Source organism: Lottia gigantea, assembly GCF_000327385.1.
Source record: "Lottia gigantea unplaced genomic scaffold LOTGIsca_13, whole genome shotgun sequence".
In the NCBI taxonomy this organism is placed as follows: domain Eukaryota; kingdom Metazoa; phylum Mollusca; class Gastropoda; family Lottiidae; genus Lottia; species Lottia gigantea.
Window position 1 is genome coordinate 515,176 of NW_008707425.1, and position 21,144 is coordinate 536,319.

General features: G+C 33.0%; 3 protein-coding genes across 3 annotated transcripts in view; 2 read left to right on the forward strand and 1 right to left on the reverse strand.

Moving 5' to 3' along the window:
• Positions 1–652: 652 nt before the first annotated feature.
• Positions 653–1,075, forward strand: LOTGIDRAFT_157096 (hypothetical protein; the record flags this gene model as incomplete). The annotated part of the gene is made up of 1 exon (XM_009048873.1): positions 653–1,075. The coding sequence occupies one exon, from the start codon at positions 653–655 to the stop codon at positions 1,073–1,075; it is 423 nt and encodes a 140-aa protein (XP_009047121.1).
• Positions 1,076–2,202: 1,127 nt separating this feature from the next.
• On the forward strand, positions 2,203–3,246 carry LOTGIDRAFT_157097 (hypothetical protein; the record flags this gene model as incomplete). Its single annotated transcript, XM_009048874.1, has 2 exons — positions 2,203–2,574; positions 2,629–3,246. The coding sequence occupies 2 exons, from the start codon at positions 2,203–2,205 to the stop codon at positions 3,244–3,246; spliced, it is 990 nt and encodes a 329-aa protein (XP_009047122.1).
• A 9,859-nt stretch (positions 3,247–13,105) lies between these two features.
• LOTGIDRAFT_203458 (hypothetical protein) overlaps positions 13,106–21,144 on the reverse strand; it is a 10,244-nt gene continuing 2,205 nt past the window's right edge. The window contains exons 2-11 of the mRNA XM_009048875.1: positions 20,511–20,635; positions 19,548–19,627; positions 18,437–18,522; positions 17,393–17,451; positions 16,790–17,033; positions 15,968–16,055; positions 15,610–15,749; positions 14,478–14,574; positions 13,776–13,898; positions 13,106–13,255 (exon numbers count right to left, since the gene is read on the reverse strand). Of these exons, the coding sequence (XP_009047123.1) occupies positions 13,120–13,255; positions 13,776–13,898; positions 14,478–14,574; positions 15,610–15,749; positions 15,968–16,055; positions 16,790–17,033; positions 17,393–17,451; positions 18,437–18,522; positions 19,548–19,627; positions 20,511–20,635 (1,178 nt within the window). The 3' untranslated portion in view covers positions 13,106–13,119. The remainder of the gene's footprint in view (positions 13,256–13,775; positions 13,899–14,477; positions 14,575–15,609; positions 15,750–15,967; positions 16,056–16,789; positions 17,034–17,392; positions 17,452–18,436; positions 18,523–19,547; positions 19,628–20,510; positions 20,636–21,144) is intronic.

A 21,144-nucleotide genomic window follows, 5' to 3' on the forward strand; every position in this document is an offset into this window, starting at 1 on the left:
AACGAATATTGAATCGGATCATACAATTGAAAGATTGGATCCAATCTGTAATTTTTGCTTGCCATTTTTATCCAATGATTTTAAACCCTTTTCCTTGTTTTTCTAGGGCTTGTCGTTCTAGTCTCTTGTTTCTTAGCTCTCTTATTAGCTGTAGTTCTTTAAGTTCGTCAGATTTTTTCACTGCATCGCTTATATTTACTCCTGCTTTTGCCACAGATCCAAGAGCTTGCGCTTCTGAGGAAATGAGGGATTTGTTGTTTGAGACAAAATTGGCCACTTTGGGGATGAGAGATGTTAGCGCAGAGAAGAAACCGTCTCCTTCGAAATTTTTTTTTTCGTGTTTTAAAATCAAAGACATTTTTAATGCGGTTATTTTTTACTGTATTATTATTAGTGATTCTTGTCTGTGTAATTTATATGGAGTCTGTTATAATACAGTTTGGAGGAGTCTGTTATAATACATTTTAACAGTTATGTCTTTCCGGATATGATGCATTGAAAAAGCTGCGCATGCAATCGCGGAAGCGGGAAAGAGTATAAGCGACGCAGTGAAACAATCTGACGAGTTGAAAGAATTACAACTAATAAGAGATCTGCGAAACAGGAGATTAGAAGAAAGGAAAGGAAAAGGTTTTAAAGTTATAGGATAAAAATGATTGTCGCTCACGCTCCAAAAACTTATTTTAGTTCAGATATACAAAAATCATTGGGTTCTCTTCCTAGATTTCCATGGGCTAAATATCCCGGAGAAAAACATCTTCCCGGTCATAATTACACTGGTCCAGGTACCAGGTTAGATCTGCTATTAGACGAAAACGATAAACCCAAACCAGGCGAAGAACCTGCCAATAGAGTTGACGCTGCTGCGCTTAAACACGACATACTATATAGAAACAAAGACTTCAGACACGAAGCAGACAGACAAATGATAATCGAACTTGAAAATATTCCTTATCCAACTTTTAAAGAGAGAATGGAAAGGGCTCTGATCATTAAACTAAAAGCAAAGATGAAATTAGGCATGGGATTAGCGGATGAAATTCATAAAGAAATTAGAAAAACTAAAAACTTTTAAAAGTCAAAGTGTTTGAAAAAGATGAAATATGGTCAGCCGATTTAATTCATATGCCAGTCGAAAGAGGATATATATATTGCTTAACAATTATAGATTTGTATATGAGATATGCTTGGGTTATTTCTTTGAAAAACAAAACGGGATTATCAGTCAAACACGAATTTGAAACGATTATGAAACAATCTAACCGTCATCCAGAAAAACTGTGGGTAGATAAAGGAAGTGAATTTTATAACAAAAATATGAAATCTCTGGGATTGAGAAGGTAAAGCTGTAGTTATTGAGAGATATAATAGAAAATAAATTATTCAAAAAGTTCACGGAATTGAAATCTCAAAAATGGCTTAAAATATTACCAGAGGTTGCAGATGAATACAATAACAAAATTCATTCATCTATAGTTGTCACACCAACACAAACCTCGAGTAATCCAAATATTATAATGTCAATTAACGCGCAACATAACTACGAAAATGAAATAAAGAATTTAAATATCAAACCCAAATTTAAAGTCGGAGATCGAGTTCGTATTTTCAAATATAAAAGCAAATTCGAAAAAGGTTACGTTGGATACTGGACAAACGAAATATTCATCGTTGATAAAGTAAACACCACAGTACCTCGGACATATGAATTAATCGATCAAGACAAAGAACAAATCATAGGTAGGTTTTATCAAAACGAACTTCAAAAAACCTACTTTTTAAAATGAATATCTTTCTCGATAAATATGAAACCGATATAACCACAAACTTTCAACTTATGAGATGGGCGAATGAGTTAAATATATCACCGTTTTATTATTGTATGAGAGATGAAATAAATGATCTGAAATATAAGAAAGGCAAATTTTACGCTATAACAAATATACATACTTCCGATCAAAAAGGAGTTCATCATTCTGCTTTGTACAAAGACATTTCAAATGAATTATACTTCTTCGATTTTTATGGATTAGAACCCACTCAAGAGATAATGAAATTGACTAATCAACCAATCAAATGTTCTACCTTTCAAATTCAATTACCGGGACAAAAGTTTTGTGGTCAGCTTTCACTTTGGGTATTATATCAATTAAGTTTAGGAAAACAGTTTGAAGAAATTGTAATAAATTTAACTCAATAAAAATGGCGAACAAGTTTGGATTAGGTTCTTTATCTTTAGAAACTAAAAAACTTAACACTACAGCGTGGATAAATAAAGCGAAACCTTACTTTGTGGATCAAATCGGAGACACTCTTCAAGGTGATTTAGATCTGAACAATTTCAAAGTAACTAATTTGAAGTCTCCGGAAAACGATAATGACGCTGTTCACAAGAAATATTTACGGGAATTAATAAATTCCATTGAAGTAAATAAAAACCATTTAGAAGATAAAATAAGTAATGTGAAAAGATTCTTCAAACGTCAACTAAATAATAAATTTTTTTTTAATGAAACTAAACTACAACAAGAAGTAGCAGGTTTAATAAGTTTTATTCAAGAACAATTGGTCGACGTAGTGAACAAAACTGAGTTACAAAATTTAATTTCATTAATATCTAAATTATAGGATAAGATTGCAAAACAAAAATTAGACATTCAACAATTAATAGATAACATTCCAGGTGAAAATGAAGATACGTTTCAACAGGAATTAAATGCTCTAGAAACTAATACAGGTAATACAGGTATACAGGTAAAAGTTGATTCAATATTCTTCACACAAGGATCACCATCATCTAATAAATTTAACGCTCGTAAAGTTCTTCAGTTTATCAATGGTAGAGACAATGTAGAAACTAAAGAATATGAAAGTAACGACGAAAACAACAAGGTTGATCACTTATATGAAATTAAAACGAGTGGAAAATATATAGATAGGTTTAGAATGTTAATCATACCAGATAAAAAAAATGATATTTTTACATTAGATGAATTTAATATGATTTTGGAAACGGAAAGTCCACCATCAACGAGTATTATTAGAAATCCAGAACCACAAAATAAAAAAATAAAGATTTATGAGTTTTTACGAACGACAGACTTTGAATATGTAAAACTATATTTTGTTGATAAAGGATTATTTACCTCAATTGATATTCATAAAAGTCAACAAAATATAGTTTTTATTTTGTTGATAAAGGTTTATTTACCTCAATTGATATTCATAAAAGTCAACAAAATATAGTTTTTCTAATACCACCAATAAGAGAACATGTGCTATATGTTTATATATCATTTTCAACCAAAGAAAGTATCTGAGGAATTAGATTGGGTATTTTACTTACATAAATCACATTTCTGTCTCATTAGAAGAAATAACAAAACCTTAGGCATTACTGAAATAGAAGATAATTACGATGAAAACGTATGGAGAACTTGTAGAGATGATAATACGGTAACGCAAGTTTCACCTCTAAAACTAAACGTTTTTCCAACCATTCACGATGATTGTTTATACGCATGGGATTGCGAAACCTATAGCGAAAAAAAGCTATTCATTATTCTTGCACGTTAATTGATTTAGAAAAACTAACAAAAATGTTAGACAGAATAACACATAACTTTCCAGATTTAAATCCCACTGATAGTGTTCCAGAAGAATTTTATAATAAATTAATGAATTAACAATATTCTTGCCGATTTAGTCAAAACTAGTTATCTCAAACAGAAAAAATATGACTATCTGTCTGCCAAACCTGATTTTCGCGAGAGACATTTGTACACTTTGCCTAAAATCCATAAGAATCCAACCAAGGAGTGGTTTATCTCGAATAAAATCCCTAAAGGCCGTCCGATTATATCTGACTGTGGTAGTGAGTCATATGCAGTGTCAGAATACATAGATCATTTCTTACTACCTCTAGCATGCCAACATCGTGCCTACCTTAAAGACACAACCGATTTTGTCAAAATAAAATAAAAAATCTTCGAGTTCCCTCTAATGCTTTTTTAATTTATATCGACGTTTCTTCTATGTATACCAATATCGATAACACTACTGGTTTAACGGCAGTTCGTAAAGCTTTTAATAGAAACCCAGATCCAAACAGACCCGACGATGCAATTCTACAGCTTTTAGAGATTTGTCTTTGTCGAAACGATTTCACATTTAATGGTAAAACATATTTACAAACTTCAGGGACAGCAATGGGCAAACGATTCGCCCCTTCGTACGCAAACCTTTTCATGGCAGAGTGGGAACGTGAGGTGTTGGCCCTCTGTCCATTTGACCCACTTTTTTACGGACGCTTTTTGGATGACATTTTTATGGTTTGGACTTATTCTATCGAACAGTTTTGGGAATTCTTTGAAATTCTCAACAACCACCATCCTTCTATCAAACTAACCGCAAACGTGAGTGACAAAAGCATGGACTGTCTCGAGACCACAGTCTTTAAGGGAGATTCCATAGCAGAAACAAAAAACTGGATATTAATGTGTATTTCAAAGAAACTGATACTCATCAACTCTTGCACAAGAGTTTCACCCAAAACATACCTTTTCTGGTATAATTAAGTCACAAGTTTTACGATTTCATCGAATTTGTACAAGATCTTCTGATTTCAACCAAGCCTGTACGATTGTTTTCTCAAAACTGAAAGAGCGTAGGTACTCTAAACGATTTTTACGAAACATAAAAAATTCCACCTTAGCACAGATAGCATCTAAAACAGACTTTATGCCGAAGTACCTCCAGGTTTAAGAAGTGCTCCATGTTTGTCCAGTAGATGCAAAACACGTCCCTTTATATCAGAAACTCATTATTTTGTAAGCAACTCTACGAATAAAAGGTACCCGATCCAGGAACATCTAACATGTGAACATTCGAATGTAATATATTTAATTTCATGCAAGAAATGCCCCAAACAATATGTAGGAGAAACTAAGAATAATTTACGAACTCGCTTTAATGCTCATAGGTCAGACATCAAATTAAAGAAAGACAAATTTCTAATCATTTCAACCTCGACGACCATTCAATAGACGATCTCACCCTAATCCCAATTGAGCGTATAGAAATTGACTTGCCCGAAGATGAAACTACCAAATTCCGTCAATCTAGGGAGGCCCATTGGATTGAGACATTGAATACAGCAAGACCTATAGGACTAAATATTCATCATAATGTAGGCATAGCACCCTTTGTTGTCCCGTTTAATACAACCATCAATCGAGCAAGCAAGATAGTTCATGCCCACTATAAGAGCCTTCAAGAGAAATTCCCCCATGTCTAAAAGCAGAAAATGATAGTTGCATATTCAAAAAATAAGAACTTAAATGATAATATTGTTCATAGTAAACTAAAAACAATCAGTACATTACAGATACTATACTTCTCGCCCATCGGGCGAGTTTTTTTTTCTAATTTCGGTGAGATGATAATATAATCCTCTTTTTTCTTGTTAAATGAATAACGAATCGGATCGTATAATCTAAATCTCCCTTCTACTAAAAATAACATTATTTAAAACGAGGCTATTAAAAAACCGGATGTTAAGCGAAACAAGGAAGTTATTTTATATAAGGGTATTTTTAATATGCTTTTTTTTATGGAATGTAGGAAATTGATTGAAGGTGCTTTTGGTGTAAGAAATGTAGGGTGTTTAGGTGTAATAATTTAAGGGTGTTTAGGTCTTTTTTTAGTGTAAGAATTTATGAAATGAAGGGTGTTTAGGTGAAAGAATTTATGAAATGAAGGTGTATAGGTCTTTTTTTGGGAGCTTATAGATTGGTCGCATTTTCCCATGAAATGAAATGGAATGGGGAATCCCCGTGCGACCAATCTATAAGCTCTAGTACTACTAAGAAATGGGCCGAGGACAGACCCTTGTGGGACGCCGGGTTAGGGTTATTGGATTTGATGTCCAGTTGTTTACTAACACAGACTGTGTTCTCTTTGTTCTAGCTGAATAGCCATTTCAGTGTGTTTTCGTCCAGGCCATATGATCTAAGTTTGTGAAGTAATCCTCGGTGGTAGACACGATCTAAGGCTTTGGAGATGTCAAAAAAGACGTAAAATGATAGTGAATGGTTTTCATAGGACGAAACAATATCGTGATATTTATCGGCATCTTCTGTACATGGATGGAGTGGCACAACCGATTTACAGGCGCCATTGGAATCTGCGCCCAGACTCTTTAAGCTGCACAGAGTTCTGCTGCATTTCTTGGAAGCGGATAGATCAGATATAGTTGTCTTTGGGTGCCATCCCAGTCTTCTATTGGGTTGAAGTCCGGGCTGAGTGAGGGTCATGGCATTACTCTGATGTTATGCTGTTGAAAGAAGGTTCTGGTGACTATGGCAGTGTGTGGATGAGCGTTGTCATGCTGGAAGGTGTGCTTTCGGCGTCTTCCAAAAATACAATACAGCGTGGTGTCGAAGAACCTGGTCTATGCCTCTGCCTGGGCCGATATTCTGGAAGACAACAAGTTTCTGACTGATGCCGATTGCAACTCATACCATAATGCTTTGTCCTCCACACGGGTGTCTTTCAACCACACTGGTCTTATTAAAGTCTAAAAATCATATTTATAAAGAAAAATAACAATTTTGATCGTTGAACTTTGTTCAAATAATCTGAAATTGCGACGTTTCTTTATCTGTTCAGTATAAATAAATAACAATGATTATTTCTATGATTAACTAGATACGAAGTATAAGATAAGATTGTAATATTATTATTATCTACAGGTAAATATTGATACTATATAGTTGATTATTCGAAATTTAAGCAACTTTAAGGTAAGAATACGGTCTTGGTCTTTTCAAACTGTTGCAATTGCCCAAAGTTTGAACAAAATAGTAGGTCGTAAGTACCACATGCTGTGAATGACTTTCTTCGAGATACCTTTTAGACCTGATGTATTATATCACGGGTGGGTGAGGATATAGCCTCATAGAATCATTTCCAATTCACAGCAGCAGTAATAGCTGCTATAAAATCTTTATGTGCACAATATGGTGACTCTACCAGTTCCGACGCGATGACTCAAGATGTTAGACATCTCTGCGAATTCTTAAGACATGAAGCTCGCGATACATCTAGTAATAAAATTTGATATTAATTTGTTACGGGCTTCTAGTGTTGAGCAGGAATAAAAATGTAACGGTTAACACGTATGTTGAGCACTGAAACAGTCTGGCTACCTTTTTACACTTTCTAGTACTTTTGAGTACATGATTGGTTCATTTTGGCAAACCTACATATTGACTATATTTCACATAAGTTCTACTTCTCTATGTTGACTTGTTTACCATAGAAACCAATATGATGTGTCAAATATTAACTTTGGCAATTGGTACATGCGCAGTACTTTTATATCTTGAAGATTTCATTTTATTTCTCGTTTTACGTATTCTATTTGTACAGACCCAGGGTGATGCAGATACTATATTATATATATGATTTTATTCTAGATCGAACAAGTCTAATACGTTAAAACTGCCTACAGGAAGATTTAAATTATGTCTGTCTAGATTTGTGGAAATAAAACATTTTAATACATGTCATTGATTTTGTTCTTTATAAACAATGAGCGGCCTTACTTTATAATTGTAGCTTCCTAGCCTCCTCCAGTTTTTGGACGCTTTTATTATACGCCCACAACAAATGTGGAGCGTATATTGCCATCACCCATGTCCGTTCGTTGGTCCGTACACAAAAGAAGTTCTTGACAGATTTTGACGAAACTTGGTGTAAGTGTTTGTTATCACCAACGGATGAACCCTATTGAAAATCAGAAAAATCGAAAAATATTTAGTATGAGTTATTGCACTTGTTCTTGAAAACACGTCCAATTTTTAGCCCATAAACACACTACAGGGCCCAATTGTTGACCGATTTTTACGAAACTTTGTAATATTATTCAGTATCGCCCAAAAAAGTTCAAAAGAAGTTAAAGACTGAAGGTTGAATATTTCATACTGGTAATTGTTACTGTACTGCCAAATATTTTCATTCAAAATCAAAGCTGCCAGTGACCGTATATTACTTTGCCTGGCAAACTATTTTATACACTTTATTACAGATCGTGTGGCATTTTTTATATATCAGTGAAATAGGTTGGATCTCGGTGACTAATCAATACTTTGAAAAAGAAAATTCTTGAATCGCAGCATCTAGTCTGTTACAACCATAACATCTCAAGAAATTTTAAGGATTTCCAACAACCAACAGAGTATCAGTCTAGACAGTGTAATGGTGTCATACAGTTTTAAGGAAAATAAGAATGCCCATTTCGCCATCTCATTTCGCCCCTTCCTTTTATATTATTAGATCACATAATGAATTAGGCTTGTTCCGATTTGAATTCCGGTCCCGTGTGCATTTTAGTTCTGGAGTAGTTGGAATTTGAAAAAGAGTAGGCTGGAATGTCGCTGCCAGGGCAAAATTTTTAAACCACAAACAAAATTAATTTGTATTCAATAACTTCAATAAGTGGAAATTATATAAAAATGTTTGACGGTCGATTACGTCATATTCAAAGTTTTCTGTTGTAAATTTAGTTGCAATTCTTTGTCTGTATTCAACTTTACTTTTGTACTGTCCAATTCCAATTGAAAATTAGGAAAGGGGCGAACTGCGAAGTGGGAATAAGGGGCAAAATCGGTAGGGGGCAGAACGGGAAACGATGGGAAAACGGGCTTAATGGGAAAGGGGCAAAATAAGAAGGAGCAAATCGGGAAGGGATAATCATGGGAAGTGGCGAAATGGGAAGGGGCAAAATGGGAAAAAATTGGAGACGAATTTGGAAGGGGCGAAATGGGAATAAACCTTTTTTTGAAGGGATTTGCGCAGACTTTAATATGGAATCGAGGAATACCTAGAATTATACATATTCATTTAAATTCTTTCAAAAGCATAGGATTGTGCAAGACGCATATAAAGTGGACATCCTTTAGACCTCTATACATCTTTACATACATCAATTTACAATACTGTCAATACATTTATTAACACAAATAGATCAAAGTGCTTTCATGTTCATCTATTTCGGTCCATCTCGTCATATTCCCAAGCATGGGCCGTACCTACATTCTGGCTAATGGTTAAATGGACACATTCCGGTAATTCATTTGCCCTCTGTTTCCATGTTAAATCTCAAAATTCAACCTTCTATAACTTTTTCCTGAAATCTCGTTGAAAACTTTCCAGTATGTCACATGAAAGCCTGGCCAATGTTTACTTTCTTGACAAAAATTCAATATAGCATGACCATGAAAATCTTGAAGTAGCCAAACTGAAAGTAGACCACTACATTATATCAACATCCGCTTGACTGTCAATGCACACAAAACGAATATTCTTAGAATTATCCCTCCGCATGAAATTCTCTCTTCACCTGACAAAATCAGAAAGAAAATCCAATTTCAGATATCAAATTCCAAATCTAGACCAGAAATAATTCAAAAATAGGCATGCAAAACCCCCAAATGGACGATAGAATTCGTATACAATCATTAGCATAGCATAAAATTAATAGTCTAACTGGAGTGGTTCCAAATCTGCCATGAGATTTTCTGCTGTCTGGGGTTATTTCCCTTTGGCCTGCAGTTATTTTGACCTCCGTGGAATATTATTATAATATCTGTTCAATATCAAACACAATGTCAAAAAATCATTTAAGGCCTTCAGTAATTTCAAATGTATGACTCAGAGCCGTATATAGAGACGGCTCTGGTATGACTGCAGTTAAATAATTGTGGTCTGTTGGTGTAAGGGAGGTAACTTCTTTTATAAATTGACGAGTCCAAAAACATGATATCGATAGGGTCGGCAACAGCTGTGAGGACTGTTTGAAGGGAAATTACAATGGCAGGGCTAGAATGCCTTGGATATCCTGGATCTAGTTTTAGAAATGAGGCAACAAAGATACGATGACTTTGAGGATACAGTTTTGAAATGATCTTTTGAAGTGAGCAGACGTCGAATAATATATTCCATGACCTACAAACGAGAGAATCCAGTTATGTTATGATATTGCCGATTCGTTCAACGTTTTGTTAAGATAAAGATGGGAACCCATCGACATACAAAGACTACTCATTGCAGCAAGTTTGTTCATTTTGATATCCTGGAAAATTTTGAAGAATGGATCAAAATGTACAAGCAATATTTACAGAAGGAAGTGTCTAAGAGTGAACTAGGTCAACAAAGGTTTTCTCTGACTGCTTTTGTAAACGCCCTCACGGAAATCCATCGTGAAACTGTGGTCAAAACGAGAGAAACCAGTGTCTGCTCTCGAGTCGCCCACAACAATTTATTTACTGCTTTAAGATTATGCTATGAATTGAGGATGATGTCCCAAAATACAGCCAGAAAGCTAATTTCAGAAATTTTTTATTGTGAGAGAAACCTCCATTCTATTTTTAGTGTGTTGTCATGTCAAGTGACAAAGGAATCCCCCTCCATGAACATCGACAGTTTTACGCTTTATCCAAAAGTTTCATCAAATTTTGACGACACACTCTATCCGACATTTAATTATTATTTAAAAAGTATCCATCCACAAATATTAAACTGCATTATTCACGAAGCAATCGACATATATAAATTTTCAACACCTTTAATGGCCGCAGCGATAACAAGAGATTCCCGACTGGTGTTGTTGTTATTACGTCATGGAGCTAACCCATTACATCGATTAGGGGTGACTGGGGAAGGTGGCGACAATTTCATGCAGTCTCCCCTTGCGTATATAATAAGCAGTTTAAATAGTTATTGTACATTCATGAAATATTCTTTTGATTGTGGTAACTATTTTCATGCCACATTAGACTGTTTGCATGAAATGCTTAAAAGTGTTTGCAACATAAAAATCTCTGAAGCAGGTCTTCAGTGGAGCCATAAAGACCATATCAAGGACCTGCCTGAAAGCTGTTTTACAATTAATTCACAATTAGCTAAGTATTTGCCAGTAAATAAATTCCAAGCACCATCTTCTTTGAAACAAATATGTAGAAATTCTATTCGACATCATCTTGCAAATTGTGCAATTTCACAGTATTCCTTGGAAAAGGCCATCACTTGTCTTCCTGTGCCACTTATAATCAAGGAATATTTAAACTTGAATAATTAATCTTATATTGAAAGGATACAGTCTTTTATATATTTACATTACCAGACGATAGATCTCAATCCCAGCTATCTATACTACTTTTGCAGATTTGCATGGATTCCCCTTTAATGTAGCAATAACTTACTATGGCGCTTTTATGACTATCATCACATCTAGTGTTTTTTTGAATATTAATATATTCCATTATATATCAAGTGGTATATCAGTATTTGAACTTATATATAATATTTATTTCAGCTATTTATTGATGTCATAGACTTATATTTATTATTAATTTATTTATTAATTATTAACCGATGCAGGCATTATGAATGTAATAAATCATTTATTCTAATTGAAGTAATAATAATCAAGAGATATATTTATTATTATTCAATATAGAATTGTTCATAATAGCCTGAAAGTCACAACATTCAATACTTTATTTTAGTTTAAAACTTGAATATGAGCTTGATTTTAATTCTGATAAGTGATACAGCATGATTTTACAATTTTGATCTCATTTCTAATTATATATCTCACATTATATTTATTTATTTAAATTATTTCTTAATTCAATTTAAATCCCCTCATTCTTAATATGAATATTAAAGGGATTGTAAAGAGGTTTTCTAAAATTGTTTATGCATATCAGGCACACTTAAAGCATCAATTTGAATCAGTCCAATTTTCAATCAGAAGTCTGTGGTTCCTGCAATTCCACTTTAACTAAGTGTTCTATGATGTCACCCCCACGAAATTTCCTTGTATCACACAAGACCTTGCGAAGAAGACATCATAAAACACTTAGTTTTAGTAGAATTGCTAGAACCAAAGACGTCTGATTGAAAATTGGAATGGTGCAAATTGATGCTATCATTGTCCCTGATACACATACAAAATTAAAAAACCTCTTTACAATCCCTTTAATATATTACATTATATATCAAGAGAAATATCAGTATTTAAACGTATATATAATATTTATTTCAGCCATTTATTGATGTCATAAACTTACATTTATTATTAATTAATTTATTTATTCAATTAAGACTTCCTGAGTTATAATTAAAATTTTCAAAAATTGCAATATAATTCCATGCATGATGCTTCTGTATAAATATTTCCAAATTAAGCATGCAATTATAAACTTATTTACAATCATATTTATTAACTAAATTTCACAATTATTGTAAATATCTGAATTTATTAATTTATTTTTGTGCTTCATTTTATTATTAACATTTATTTTGCAAATTTGTAAATATATTTATTCAATTTTATGTAACAACCTAATTTTTTCCAAATTCTTATTTTAAGAAATTTATTTTCATGTTGCACACTACTTGTATAACTATACTGGTGTAAAATAAAGAAATGTGATATAAGTGTGTTGTGTTATTAAGTATATTTTAGACGGTGGAAAGGAAATTTAAAGGGAAAGATTTGCCATTTTCAGACATTGATTTGAGTCTTGAATATATGTAAATAGTCTTCGATGTGCTAGAAATGTACAAAATTCTTGTATAATTCCTTCCAAAATATCTCAAACTAGGAATTCCATTGACTATGTATGTCTGTTCTACATTAATGAAATATTTTCACAGTTAAAATAGCACTCAGTATATCAATTGTTGAGAGTGATCTATGTCTTTTCTATATGCAGTCTCAAGAAAAGACCAGTCGTCTTTTATATTTTCAAATGCAGACTATTGTGGAGATACATGGATTTGAAGGCTCAAATTTCGACGATGAGCTGAGAAAACTATGGTGATCAATTATGCAAATCATTTCCAGTTTTTGAGACTTAGGTACGATTTTTCAAACGGATGATAAACCTGTCCCTTTAATCATATTAATAACACCTAAACAACTTTTTCATCTAATCTGCATTCCTTTAAACACTGGATGGGGCATGAGAAATAAGATTAGTTAATAAGTGCTATGCTGTATCTTTGCCCTCACCATAAAGGAGACGTCACTGTTAACAATCAACTTTTTTATTTGCGTTTTGAAGACAATAAATTTTGTGATGGTAACAGTAAGGGAGCTGTAAGATGTGCTGTTCTAACATTGACTTTATTGACAACTCTAGACTTGATCTGACAACCAACACTTCTTAGTAATAAAGGCATCCTGAAATTTACAAAGTTACCTTATCATTCATATTATTATATTAAACATAAGCAAACTAGTGAAACTGGCTTTATATCATCACTCATTTAACTTCTGCTGTCAGGGGCATTAACTCATCAATAATTGATTGAGCTGTTGAAGGTACAGGTTCACCCAGCAATAATACCTCAGAAAGAGGTTCACAGCTCACCCTCGAATTTTGAGCCAATCCATGTGTGTCCAGAATTAACCTCGTATTAAGGTTATAATGACGACAAGTCTTTTCTTAAGACTCCTAGAAAGTGAAAGTAAAGTGTACTCTGTGATATCTGACATCTGAGTATTCCGACATTCTGCGTAATCCAACATCATTTTCTGGTCACGATTGATTTCCTTCTTAGGCTAGTTAAAAAATAACTAGTTAGCTAGTTGCATTATATTTATAAAAATTAATTCATATACTTGTGATATATTTGAAAATTATTGAATTTCAAAGTCAACAATGTTTGAAACTCTGCATTCAAAATTCAATTACACTTACCTTTTTTCACCAATTTTTAAATCTTTCAGAATATCAGAATATTCCAAAGTAAAATTATCAACTATAAGACATAAGACCAGAATATGGAGAATAATTTTGTCTTTCATTCGTACTGACATACACCTACAAATAAAAGACTATTATCAGCACTTTATACATATAATAGGGCTGCAAATAACAGAGGGTTATATTAAAGCGGCAGTCTGATATTTTAAGCAGGTTAAACAAATAATAAGCTCAAATTAATGAAAGGTATAGCCCAAAATTTATATCTCCTTCTTCTTCTAACTCAAAAAAACCCAAAAATATTGAGCTGTTACTGCTTGAAACCAAAATAAACTTCAAATTGTTAAAGGGGCAGTTTGATTTTTTAGTAGGAAGGAAAGTAGGGTGCTTCAATGAATGAAAGTTATGAACCAGAATCTAAAGAAATTTGTCCCTTACTATAAGTGAAAAGGGTCTCAAGTATCATTTAATTTTGAGAACTCCAAAGCTATATAAAGGGTTTACATAAACCTTTTAAAATGACTATGTGTTTGATAGAATTTGGAAGCAAATCAAACATTTTTGAAGAATTATGGAAATAACAATTGGAAAGAGTAGGAAACCACAACTTTATGTTTCTGTACCAACACACAACTCTTCAAATTTAAAGAAATAGGGCTACTATGAAAGGTCAATAACTCATTAACCAAATTTTACCTGGAAGCCCTTTTCTTGCCATCTCCTTCAATTTTTAATGTGAAATTATTTAACAAGGACTGTTTTAATATATCTGGCCAGGCTTTAGGTAAAATGTCTAAAATTAAAAAAAAAAAAACAATGCATAAAGTCAGTAACATAGGCAATATTGGTCACAACAAATAATACAGAATCTACTACTAGCTGTTAGTCAATGTCACGAGATTGAGAAATCCTTAATGAAATAAATCTTCACTAAATAGATAATTTAGCCAATTCTGATTGGATGAAGAAATTGGGTAAGGTACTCTGTTCTATTAAATCCAATAAAAATCCTAGACTCAACTTTTTGGTGAAAGGACTACTCTTACAAGAATATACATCAGGATATATGGAAGGTATGTGTTATGAAGCAAATTTGACCAAAAAAATAACAAGCGGATACACTCACTTTCCTGATACATTTTCAGTATATCAAGTACAGTCACCAATCTGTGTAAATTATACCAAAAATCTTGTACACACAAATATTTTAAAATTTTTTAAAATAAACTGTCACCTCTATCACTTTCACAAGCCAACAAATTTTGACACATATCTCAAGTCAAGGGCAATAACTCAAATTACGTTCATCGAAAGATAGTCAACTTCGAACATGTCCAAGATCTCATCATTATAAATGATCACACCAAATTTAATTTAAATCAGATGAAAACTGTAGTCTCTATTTTTCACAAACAAATTTTGATGTGTTTTTCTTAAGTTAATGACAACTCAAAAAATGTTCAACGAAAGGTCGTCAAATTCCAACTTGTCTAAGATCTCATCATTATAAATATTTACTCCAAATTTCATATAAATCAGATAAAAACTGTAGTCTCTATTGTGTTCACAAGCCTATTGTGGACAGACAGACGGACAGGAGCGACGTCGATATACACCCACATTATTATGTAGGCGTATAAAAATAAAAAAGTTTTGGATAAATATGTGAAAATATAGCTAAATTTATTGCTTAATTGATGTCTACAGTAAAAGTGTAAAGCGTTACAATGAAAGACTTCAAAGACAACAGGATTTTGCCTCATAAAAAATCAATCTCATTTAGAGCCCTGGTAAGACATAATTATGGTAAATCAAAGTTTTACATTACCTTTAGCTCTCAATTCATTGGCCTTTTTTCTATATAATACAATCAAACAATGTATGTACAACAAACATTTACATTTCTCCCAGCGTCTTGTTTCATCTAGCGGTAAAATTGGCAATCGATTCATAATATAGTGTCCAAATCTACAAAGGAGACTTCAGTCTAAAAATATCTCACATGAAATATTAAAGGGACATGAGCGCCATTTTGGGGGGTTGATTTTAATCTTGAATATATGTAAATAGTCTTCAGAAGTACTAGAAATGTAAGAAAATCGCATAATTCCTTAAAAAATACTTCAAACTAGGAATTTTCTTCACTATTTTACATACAACACAGATCTTCCATCCAATCTACTTACCCCTCTTCATTCTGAAAATCTTCTGACGTAAAATCAAACAATTTCTGTGTTAAATTAGTTATAGCTGCCATTTCTTTACCTCCAATTACTGAAATATATCATTGACTGAGTTTATTTACTTCTACCACAGTTTGAATTTTGACCGGCAACTTGATGTTCGGTAGACACTTTCCAAAAAAGGACATTTTAGCTGGTTTGTCGGTCATGTCTGGAAATTACAACCAAATCAAAGGACCTGGATCAGGGATAATATTTTCAATCTATTCACTAACAGAAGCATTGAAATATAACCAGGGATCTTGTATATAAAAATTTAACTTTCATAATAGCAGGATTTTTAATGTGTTTCCAGGACACTGTTAGCATTGATTTGCACCATTTCATTCTGTGGTTCTTGCGATTTTACTTAAAGGAACAGATGCGCCATTTTGGGGTGTTCATTTTAATCTTGAATGTATGTAAATAATCTTCAGAAGTACTAGAAATGTAAGAAAATCGCGTAATTCCTTTAAAAATACTTCAAACTAGGAATTTTACTCACTATTTCTATGTATGTCTTTTCTATATATCACAGAGTATCTTAAATTGACGAGTTTACATTTTCACATTCAATCGTGGACACACATGGATTTGAAGGTTCAAATTTCGACAGTAAGCTTTAAACACTATAACTGATTGGCTTAGCCAAAAAATTCCCGTTTCTGAGACTGAACCAGGTAAGATTGGTGAAAAAAAATGGCCAACCTGTCCCTTTCAGAAAGCTTATTACGATGTCTATAACTGATAACCATAATACTGACCAAGGAAGAAAACAATACTTACTTTCTTCAGCTTTATAAATATCTTCAGGTTTATCAGTATCTAAATGATGAGTAGGTATACAATTATTCGAATCATCTGTAGGTTTTTTAGCCATGATTTCTGTGTAATTCTCCTGAGAAACAGCGTGATCTACAGCATTCCCAATAGCTGATTCCAACACATCTTCTTTTAATTCATTCTTTTGGGCCTGAGTTACCAGGCGCTGGCGTTTGGTGCTACCAAATGCTTTGGTTAATTCTTTCATCTGTTCAGTACAGAAAATGATATTTGAAATCAAAATGAAGATAAAAAGGTTAAAAAAATTTTGGATTGTCATCTACTAAGCGATTCAATTTTGTAGATTAGCATCATCATAAAGCCAAGAAATATTCTAATACTAAGGACAATGCTTTTGAGAGTGGCCAAGGAGTTGACTTTCAACCAGTATCACAAATTTGAAAACAAGCTTCACAGCTGTGAGAGTACATTATTTAGACACCAACATTTCTTTAACTTTTCTGACACATTTTTCTCTTCATTAACCATTTGATGTAAAACTTCCAAAAGATCTGAACTAAAAGTCATTGATAAAAGTTGAATGATGTTAAAATATTGCTGACTAACCTGGTCGGTATATGTCATTGGTAATAATTTATCTAGCTTATCTTCTTTCATACTGTCAACTACAAAATCATAATCAATTCTATATAGAGCTTGTCTACAGCCCTGTTAACATTAGAAGTGTTCCGTTCTCGGTCTAGACCTGGACGCTATAAAATTACCAATTTTTTACACTACTACAATTTTGAGCGTTCCGTGAACAGTTCTACAACAGTGTAAATGTAATCAGACACATTTAAATTATACTCTTCACAAAAAAGTTAATTTTAGACGTTCTAATAACCCAGATGAAGGCAAATTCGTCTGCTCCCAGAAACTGTGGAACATGTCAAAGCATCAAGACGCATGCATAAGAACTGTTTTTGGAACGCTCCACCGTTTACACCACCAAATTTTAACTGTTCCATTCTGAGAACTGTTCCGAGACCATTTCACCTCGGTAGTCTCAAATTGAAACTGTTCTTAGAACACTTGACCATTTACACTAGTATTTTTCATCCATTCCGTTCTCGGAACTGTTCTCAGAACGGATAATATTTGTAATGTAAACAGAGTTTTAATTTGAATTATATTACTGATCAGTTTCATTAAGGAAGTTTATATCTAGGACGGGCTGTAGCATATTTGGTGAGAGTGCTGGAATCTTTCCATGACATTGTTTGCTTGGTAAAGTCCATCAAATGTTGGTAGTGTGTTAATTTATGGAAAATCTGGCAAAGATCAATGCTAAGAGGTTTAACTAGCACCAGCTGGTTAAAAGTGGTTGCTTCTTGCAGATATAACTCAAAATATCATTAGAAACAAGGGCAATAAATACAATTTTTCATTTGAACTTCTTTTACTTGTTTCAGTTTTGAAGGTAGTGATTTTATGATGAGGTTCTTTTCTTTGGACAAGTGATTTATTTTTACTGTTTCAAATGAGACTTGAAAAAAGCGTTTATTGAAAGAGAAAAGCTGGGAATAGAAATATAATAGAAATTGGAATTTGCTCTATTAACTCTTCTTTATTACAAACTTAAAATATGACTAAAGGGTTCAAGTCTACCTTTTACATCAGGAATCATATTAAAGAGTTCAGCATCAAATACTTTCATTTTACCAGTTCTTTTATTTCTTACACCAACATAATAACTAGAAATAATTCAAATTGTGTTATTGTTTTGGTTCATAATGCATATATACCTTTAGCTTTTACCCTAGATTGGCACTGACTTGTTTGTTCTCAGCACAAGTCCTGATAGTAAGGACTAACATGGAAAAGGTGTTAGATCAATTGGTTTGGACTATAAACCAAGAACCCTTATGCTACAGGCCATGCAAATATATAATCCTTCCAAAAATAACACTGTCGTGGCAAATTACACAATGCAAGACATTGCTGGTCTTCATTTTCAAATGAGAAGCAGAAAAATATAATGTAAAACTACATGTTGTTGTTAATCAGAGTTTCACGCTATGCAATCTTCAGACAACTGACCTATATAATTCAGCCTGCATCCCTACCGAAGTTGGACAAGAAGAACTTATTCTCATGTCTACACTTTGAGACAAGTTTGGATTGTTTGTTTAAAGAAGTGTTCTTGGGGGTATTAATGATTGAAAGCTTTTCGGTTAGACATGGATTACATCATTTTTGTGTAGGTTTCTGCTATCAATGGACCAGCATATTTTGTAATTATTATTTTTCAATTTAAGTTGAGAGTTCAGTACTATTTTCATATTATTGATGTTTAAAGGGATAGGTGCGCAATTTTGGGGGGGTCTTGATTAAGTCTTGATTATATGCAAATATTCTTCAGAAGTACTAGAAATGTACGAAAAGTACTTCAAACCAGGAATTTTACTCACTATTTCTATATATGTATTTTCTATATAGGCTATCACAGAGTATCTTAAATTGACGACACGCCATTTTAACATTCAATCGCGGATAATTCTGGACACACATGTGTTTGAAAGCTCACAGTGAGCTTTGAACACTATTACTGATTGGCTTATGTGAAAAATTCCTGTTTCTGAGACTAAAATATGATTGGTCTAAAAAAAAAAATGGCCCACCTGTCCCTTTATATATTATAATCATTGCGCATTGTCTTACAAATGTCACTGACTGTACAAACTGTTTTAAGATTATCACAAAATAAAAATGGACCTACTTATAAAATTGTGATGAAAGACTATTGTTCTGTGTATCACCAATATATGTCTGACAGGTATCTGTTTCTCTTTTTGCTATCTGGAATACACTTCTGTATGTCAGAGGGATGGACATAGGAAAGTTTTGTGAGGATAAATCATACCAATACAAATCATACCAGGATAAATCATGATAGATCATACCAGGATAAATCATGATAGATCATACCAGGGTAAATCATGATAGATCATACCAGGATAAATCATGATAGATCATACCAGGGTAAATCATGATAAATCATACCAGAATAAATCATACCGGGGTAAATCATGATAAATCTTACCAGGAAAAATCATACCAGGGTAAATCATACCAGGATAAATCATACCAGGATCAATCATTCCAGCGTAATCACACCAGGGTTCACAATTTTCAAGTGATTTTTTCTTTGATTAGCCAATTTCAAAGGGACATTCCAATTTTTTGGAGAAATGTGTCCTTAAACGTATCCTTAAATATATCAACATAATCTAATCTGCAAGCAATTTGTAACCTGTACCAATGACATCACATTGAGCTGGGCTGTTTTGATGCAATCAGCAGGTATCTAAATGTATGGATTGAAACCTGACACATGTTTTCCCTTCCTTCGCTTTATTATTGGATTAACCTAAATTCAATTATTTTTATATCCAATAGTTATAAATTGATTAGCCAAAAAATAAAATCTAATGCTACCTAGTGCCTATTAGATTTAATGATGTCATTTGAACCATGTTCCTCCATGTTGCTTTAAACCGAAATGAAGCAATGCTACTTTAATAACCCTTAACAAGCTTTGAAGATTGAGAAATAGAAATAATATTCAATGTTCAGTTAATGTTTACTCTATGTGTATATATTCTTCTTTTCATTCAGATGCTTTGAAAATATCATTCCATGAAATTTGGACTTGCTACACAAATAGATCCAGGCTGCTTACTAATACACTTCTTGATATGATATTATCATCTTTACTATTATCTTCCAATACATCGCCATTGGTTAAATGTTTAAACTTTAGAACTTGGCTTTTCCCCTCTTTAAGTCGGCCATTGGTAAATTTAGCTGAAATTCATGAATGGAAACAGCTATTATACACTGGAATTCAATCATAGAATATTACATAATAATGAGGCAACAAGAGTTACAAGGATATTCTCCATGGAGCAGTTCACATCAAAGTGATAAATTTAAAGTGTATAACTCAGTTGTAAAAAAGCAGACTTAGAGGGCTTTTAAGTTTGACATGACTACCGACCATTAAAGCAACCATAAACTTTAGGCATACCACTTTAGCTTTAACAGAATTTTGAGCTACAGACTGAGAATGTTAAAAGATCTCATGGCATTGTCCGTCTTCATTAGCCCAATTAGGTGTAGAGAAGATTAGGACATAAAACTCAATTTATCATTATATCTCATCATTGCATTTTTTTTTCCATTCAACATGCATAATGCAAGGGAGAATTAGTACAAACTAATGTATGTCCTCACCAATGACAGCTTTTCGGCCCTCAACCCTTTTAATAGAACATGTGTGATGTCATTATATATAAGGCTCTTCCACTTCCAAA